The sequence below is a fragment of the Adelges cooleyi genome, unplaced genomic scaffold, assembly GCF_023614345.1.
Source record: "Adelges cooleyi isolate 19-005CV unplaced genomic scaffold, UGA_ACOO_1.1 ACOO_flye_CR_arks_rails_tigmint_CR_PRNA_612, whole genome shotgun sequence".
Classification (NCBI taxonomy): Eukaryota; Metazoa; Arthropoda; class Insecta; order Hemiptera; family Adelgidae; genus Adelges; species Adelges cooleyi.
Window position 1 is genome coordinate 65,751 of NW_026096310.1, and position 7,424 is coordinate 73,174.

General features: G+C 31.1%; 1 protein-coding gene and 1 long non-coding RNA gene across 3 annotated transcripts; both read left to right on the forward strand.

Moving 5' to 3' along the window:
• The first annotated feature begins 712 nt into the window (after positions 1-712).
• On the forward strand, positions 713-1,565 carry LOC126844077 (uncharacterized). The gene is made up of 2 exons (XM_050581931.1): positions 713-1,031; positions 1,321-1,565. Exons 1-2 carry the CDS (start codon positions 776-778, stop codon positions 1,527-1,529), a joined length of 465 nt encoding a protein of 154 aa, XP_050437888.1. The 5' UTR covers positions 713-775; the 3' UTR covers positions 1,530-1,565.
• Positions 1,566-2,392: 827 nt separating this feature from the next.
• LOC126844075 (uncharacterized) lies at positions 2,393-4,720 on the forward strand. 2 transcript variants are annotated; one of them, XR_007686531.1, is made up of 3 exons: positions 2,393-2,715; positions 3,425-3,666; positions 4,602-4,720. It is a non-coding gene; the product is annotated as an uncharacterized LOC126844075 (long non-coding RNA). The 2 variants fall into 2 exon arrangements; XR_007686532.1 differs by having other exon boundaries at positions 2,393-2,709.
• The last annotated feature ends 2,704 nt before the right edge of the window (positions 4,721-7,424 follow it).

Below are 7,424 nucleotides of genomic sequence, written 5' to 3' on the forward strand. Positions count from 1 at the left end.
CTGTACGGTGACTTGCTTATTCGGTTTTTTTTTAATTATTATTATTATTTTTTATATTTTTATATTTATCAGTTGGGAAAAATTTAATATATTTTTATTCACTCGACTAATCTGTTTTTTCCCTAGTTCGAGCGCATAAAAGATACAATACGTCAATACAAATAATTTGATACCAAAATCGAATTTTCAAAAAAAATTTACATTGATCTTTTTTCCCGCAGTCCTTAATATTAATGTATATATACTATACTATTTATATTCGTTGGTAGGCATAATATTTGATTTTTACGAGTATGAATGTTCATTTTAAAAAAAACTCATTTATCATTATACAACACTTCCAAAATTATATGGAGTCGATTCTGGGTCTTCTATATTGATGTCTTGTTCCCTGAGGATTCGGGAGATGTAGTCACTTTTTGATCTGCTAATACCTTCAATATTGATTTGGCAAATGCGTAGGGTAGACCCTAGCTTTCTTAGGTGGCCTGAGAATCTTTCGATTCGATTGTGTTCGGTTTGGTTGCATGTAATCAGGCCAGGAGAACGTTATAAATGATAGTTTGGCCACTGAGTTAATAGATCTTTAGCCGTTCGTCTTGAGAAGATGAACGTTGCCCAGGGGGTACCACGAGGAGGCGATCTATCACAACCCCCTATTTTTACAATTTACAATATTTACGCTACTTACACTTATTATTTACAGAATTAATTTTATATACAAAATAATATTTACACAATATGATGCTAGTCAAAAATTCTGACAATCATATAGATGTCAGAATTGCAAATGGGACAACGCCCTCTGCCCCTCACCTCCTCACCGCAATCGTGGCATAAACATTTGTGCCCACACGGAATGCAGGCATGTGTGTTAGTGGCTGCCAAGCAAATGCCACAACTGTTTATTTGTCGCGGTGTTATATCCTCATTTAAATTAGCCGAAACGAATGGAATATTATCTTGCTCCCTTCTCAAACGTTGTCTTTCCATTTGTCCGATAAACGCGAGAACTTCGTCGTCGTCCTCGGGTATGTGATAGTCATCATTAACTATTAACACAAATAAATAAAAATATAAACGGATTATCAACAATAATATTAATGGTCATAAAAATTATTATTATTATGATATGGACAAAATATATTTTTACAGGGTATCCTTTTTTATTATTTAGGTGTACGAGCCATTTTATAAGTTTTTTTATTAAATTTAAATATTGCATGTTTAATATTTCCTTTTTCTTATATATAATATAATGTATTGCCATTAAAAAATATGTTGTATACTATTATAATTGTTTTTAATATTTCTGTTCAGAGCCTTACTGGGAAGAATGGCGTTATTATCTTGGACAGCTTGAACAGCCGGAGCAGCCTCAACAACAAAAGCAGCCTCAACTACAGGAGCAGCCTCAACTACAGGATCGGCAGCTTCAACAACGGGAGCAGCCTCAACTACAGTATCGGCAGCTTCAATTCCAAATTCCCGGTCTTGTTATATTCATTTGTTGGTTTAAAATTCTGTGAAAGACCTCCTGATCGTTGTTTGTCCTCCTGGCCTGTCCGTAAACGCTAAAATTCTGCGCACCGGTTCCTATAGTAAGTATTATACAATGAGATAATAAAAGAAAATTTTTTGTAAAAAATAAAATTTTTTTGCTTAGTTTTTTTTAACCATTTCATATACATAAAAATAAATTCAGTATTTTGGAGTCGAGAGCGTTTTAAAAATTTATAGCTATGATTGCCGGAGAGATGGCGGCTTCTTTTAACCAAACGATTTTTTGCCCGGCAACAGTGAGTGCCAAACACACTAATGCCTTACCCACTCTGCCATTTCCTCTCCACTATGTACAAAGGTAAATTAATTATTTTTTAAATAACTATTTTCTCATTTTTGAGGATATATTAGGTATTGTTTGTAATAATTAACTATTTATTATTATCTAGAATCTTTATTTCATATAGATGTACGCATTTCACTTTTATGTTAGTATTGAGAGAAAATCAAACAAAATCAAATTGTTTTTTTCTTTTGTTAGTATTACAACTGGCGGAGGGGGAGGCTTCTGTACAATAATTATGAATCTTATTAATTTAGGTAAATTTAATGAATATTATATCCATAATAATACAAAGTGATTTGAAAAACTGTTTTCTAAGGTTTGCAGTACTAAACACTTACGGTTCATCCACTGGTTCTCGAAGTAATTAATATATCGACGAGCTATTTGTTCGTTTTCCGCGTGACTACTCTCTTCTTTGATCAGGTTAAAACCCTCGGCTATGTGCTCGACCGGTAAAAGGGCCAGAGCCTTCGACATGCGAAACATGTTATGCAATGCCAAGTCGTTACGATATTCACGTCGCCGCATGCCAAACTCTTTACCATTTTTCTAAAGTGCCTATAAATTACCATAAACATTTTTAAATGGCAACACACGATGCTATATTTTATAGCACCAGAAATGATGAGAGAATTATTAAAAACATTTTTCATACTTGCACCATGTGGAACCAACAGCGCTGCAGGTTGGCAGCTGGCAGAGTATTCCTCAGTGCATTGGTTAATGCGGTTTCATAGTCAGTAATGATGTTTGTTGCTTGAATACCGCCTGGAATAAGATCCCTTACGTATTCAAGCACGCACCGGTACGCGATCTCGGTCTTCCTTGTCATCAACACAAATGCAACCGGAAAAGCCTAAGTAAACGTATAAATAAAAATGTTAATCGTAAACTCATAAAAATCGTTTTTTAAATTTATTATATATTTTCTATTACCTGATCCATGTAAATGGCCATAATAATTAAAACTTGTTCAGTTTGAGGCTGAATAGGCCTCGATTTGAACGTGCCATCTACATGTAATTCATGTGAACTGCCTAATAAACTAAAATTACATTTAAGCTATAATATTGTCTATAAAAAAAATCATCTAGGTAAGCAATTATATATTCTAATTTGTAAAGATTGGTATTAAAACTATTTGCTATTGGACTGATATTAAATATGCTGCTGTACTTGTCCATAAAATATTACAAGCAGCTATCTGAGCGCACAGTAGTGTGCTAGGCCAAGTTTCAGTAATGCCAGTTTATCTTTAAACGAACCAATTCACCCAGTTTTTCTAACTCACATGTCTCTGATTCCTCCTAAGATAAGCTTTTGAAATGTAAATATCACTACTTTGATATTTAGTCTTGGAACTTGGCCAATTTTCTCTGTTAGGTTTTTGTTGGAGATAATTCATTATAGTTAATTGAAAGAAATTAATTTATACAAATTTTAATCGTTTTTCTTTAAATAAGTTATATATTTTTTTTAAATACTTAAGAAATATGTTTTTGGGATCAAAGGCAATGTTTTCTTTGTAACACATATTTTTTCATTGTTAATTAAATGATTACTTCATCATTGCAGGCGAAATGAAAACCACTGCTTCGCCAGCTTCTACACCTCCATCTATGTAGCCCCTATACAACTCCTCGTTGCTAGACGTTAAAAATAGATGCCGGTACCTCGGGTCGGACAAATTGCCCGCATATCCCAAGAGAGTCTGGGGTATCGATGGCTGAGCCTCGGCCCTGGCCCGTTCCATAGTTCGCTTGAAGCTGGTGTACGCCAATTGAGTGTTAACATGGTTTAATCTAAGTATAGAATATGTAAGTCTTGAACTACTAAATAATTATGCTTATGCTGAGCTGATTGATTTGAGAACTTAATTTTAATATTAAGTGTTCTTATATTTAAAAACGGTAGGACTTTCATTAAGTATTAAATACTTTAGTATTCAATAATAATAAAACAAATTTTGTTTTATTATTATTGAACAGAAAGGCTTACGAAATACGTTTATAGGTATACAGTTATTTAGTGTTCTATGAAAATATACTAATAAGATGTATAAAATAACTTTTTAATATGCATTTTAATGACCACAAGCGTTTGCGGGCTTCAATTACAGGGGAGGCAATATATAATGTTATTTTTAAATGTAGTGACATCGGCCCAGTGCAACAATGAATACACGCATGTACGTTCGGTTGCCTATCTCTTTTAGTTACATAGTTACATACAAGTGAAGCTAATATAAGCGTGTTAAAAAAACCTTGTCTTTTTAGTAGTTTGTAAATAATTAATAATGGTAGTCTAAAACACTTACAACATGCTTAAATTAACCTACTTCTATTAAATTAAGAGGAATATACGGACATTTTTAAATGAACGTAGTTTACAGCATGACTTAGTTTTCAAAAGTGTACTAAGAAGTACACCTATTTTATCAATTTACTGATTCAACATATACTTAAATTATAATTAACTACGCAATTATTTACGCCTATTTAGGTTAAACAATTTTTTACGCTTGCTAGATTTTTTAATTACAAATATATATTATGTAAATAACTTATGGATAAACCAAACGATCACAGATCACTATGCAATAAAATAGGTTGAAGTGAGGCAGCTCAGCTGCCACAGTTGCCTCCGCCTGTGTTTGTGAGACATCAAGTTTTAAATACAATTAATCAGCTCAGTTTAAATAATGTAATAAATAATGCCGTCATTGATATTAATTTTTAAATTATTATTAAAGGTAGGTATTACTGTGTTATTTCTTCATCATAAATGACTTTAAGACTGGTCAATTCTGTTGAACAACGATGAAGAATTTGGCTTTTTACACGTACAGCGGACAAATATTCCATATCAGGATCATAATTATGAAGTCCGATCACCTCAAATCTATCATTCCAGATAAGTCCTTTATATAATAAAAAAAATTACAATATTGTGTTAAGAAGAGTTTAATGTTATAAACTGTTTTCAGCCTTAAGAGGATTAAAAGCGGACTGGTTTTTTCGAAGTTTTAGACCTAAGATCCTGACAAAATTACGCCTACGTAGAATGTCCAATTTGAATTTTATATAAAAAATGTCAAGTTAATCGTCCTCTTTTCAAGGTTATTGTGTAAATAATTTTATATTTCAATTAAAATTGTGTTTAAATCCTATTTTAATTTCTTAAGTTTTTAGTATCCTTTATATTGTTTTATTAATCCGACTTCCACGGTAACCTAGGGAAAAAGCTCATGAGCCCAAATATTTATACAGAATTAAAATTCAATCATATTAAGTAGGCATAGTTTTGTCAAGATTTTAGGTCTTAAGGGGGATTACATGCGGTCAATTTTTTCAGTCAAAACATCATTTTTATTCAATTGCATAAGCCAACACGGTGATCCGATAAACAATCTAAAAACAGATTTGAATTCGTCATGAAGTTTACTTAGGATCGTTCAGGGCACACTTTCGGTTTTTAATTTAAACCCTTTACCTTTACCCTTTTAAAATTTGAAATTTTTTATAATATTCAAACGGGTTTTGTACATAGTAGGAATAAGATTTTAAAAAAGTGCCCTGACCGATGAAGTAAACTTCATGGCAAATTCAAATATATTTTCAGATAAATTATCGGATCACTGGTTCAGCCTGTGCGATGGAACAAAATATGTATACTATATTAACTAAAATGGCTTTACTCATAGACAAAATAATTTAAATTAAAAATAACACCATGAAGCTTATACAAATTAACCGGTAAATTAATTGACATGGTAAAAATTTATTAAAACCATTTTTCCTAAATATTGCCTATACAAAATTCCTTTAAAACCGACCGTATGCAATTCCCTTAATTAATTTCTTGTAAGTACAAAATGGCATTTACTCGGAGAATAAATTGTAAAAGTTAAAAATGATGCCTCTAGCTTTTACAAAGTAACCTGTAACTAAAGAAAATGTTCGAAAAGTTGCTTTTTTCTTAAATATTGCCTTTTATAAAACCCCTTAAAAACCGTCCGCTTTCAATCCCTTTAATCATTGTTATGTTTTATACCAAATCGGATTATAAAAAATTATTATGAATATAAATACTAATTGCCACAAAATATTCATGATAGTTAACCCATTGATCAATTTTTGTAAATTATCATATTAAAATCTATAAACTGTGTACTAGGGCAACTCATGGTGCTGGCCTTTTTTCTTTGAAAAATAGTGTTATTTTCTAAAAAAAATCAAATAAAACGGTTTTTATTTCAAGCCTTTTAAAAGATATTTTTCTAATTAAGTGGAGTATTACCTAATTAAAAAAAATCTTCTGTTGAGTTATACTTAAATGGTACACTGCATTATTGTGTATTCGTAAAATAAGTACGATTACGTCTAACTACTAATTGCTTCAGTTTTCCATTTACAATCGGGTTACAAATAATTCATATTGAGAAAAAAGATTAATTTTCTAAAATAATATATAGCAATAAAGCATACCTCTCGCAGTGCAGTTGGGTTTTATACAACTTAGTGAGGTAGACGATAGCCTCACTTTCTTTACGCGGTAAAAAAAGCCATCATTACTATGATGTAGCTTACTATTTTTACGAAATCCGTCGACAACTTCGTATTCCATTTTTCACCAACGAATAGTACAAAAAGAAAAAAAGGACAGATGTGTTGTCTGAGCTCTCGATAAAAACCGAATGAACCCAATGTAAGTATGAACTTGGTTGGTTGGTACTTTTTTTTATTTTTTATTTATATATATATATATACATACATATATATATATAAAAGTAGGTATGTATGTTACACAATCTTTAAACATTAAAACACAAAATGTTAACAAATGGCTAACCAAACACCTTCACTCAATGGCACCTCATTATGAAGCGGAAGAACTATCAATAATTTTAAATGCTTTAACATTTACAACCATATATGGACTACAGAAAAAAGATATTTTACATGAGTTTATCACATATTAACATAATTAACCTTGAAGATATTGTTTGTCCTCGCATAGATCAATTACACTCTGATGATGGATACCCAACGTGTTTATTTCACATGAATTTAAGCCCTAAACAACACTGTACTTTTTATAAAATGTTTACATTACGCAATTGGTTTTAAACATTGCATTACCTTGTATATTATTATCAATGTATTTTAGTTAAATAAAAAACATTTTTTTTTGTTTAGCAATTAGTACTGTATTTATTAACATTACGGTTATTGTATATTATTATACACACATTATCAAGAATAATATGATTTTAACCAGATGGTTTTACATAATATTTTTTTTTACATTAGATATTATAACAATTTTTATAAAAAAAAAAATTATAATGTTAACTTTGAAGTTATTACAATTCAATGGGGTGGAGTTTGTATTTAAATGGCTTTTATTCATCTATTTACACCACATCACATCAGAAGTGGGAAGGTTCGCCTGCGCAAAACTGAAGGTGTGGTGCAATAGGTACGACAATACAAAAATGCTTAAAGGGACAAAAAAAAGAATACATGTATATTGTAGTATGATATTGGCAGTAATGCCCTTCAAACGGCAGTGT

What these genes read in the sequence shown, in the direction of transcription:
- LOC126844077 (XM_050581931.1), top strand. Translation starts at nt 776, where the DNA reads ATGTCAGAATTGCAAATGGGACAACGCCCTCTGCCCCTCACCTCCTCA. An exon ending in AACTTCGTCGTCGTCCTCGG is followed by an intron (nt 1,032 to 1,320) that starts GTATGTGATAGT and finishes ATTTCTGTTCAG; the next exon opens with AGCCTTACTGGGAAGAATGG.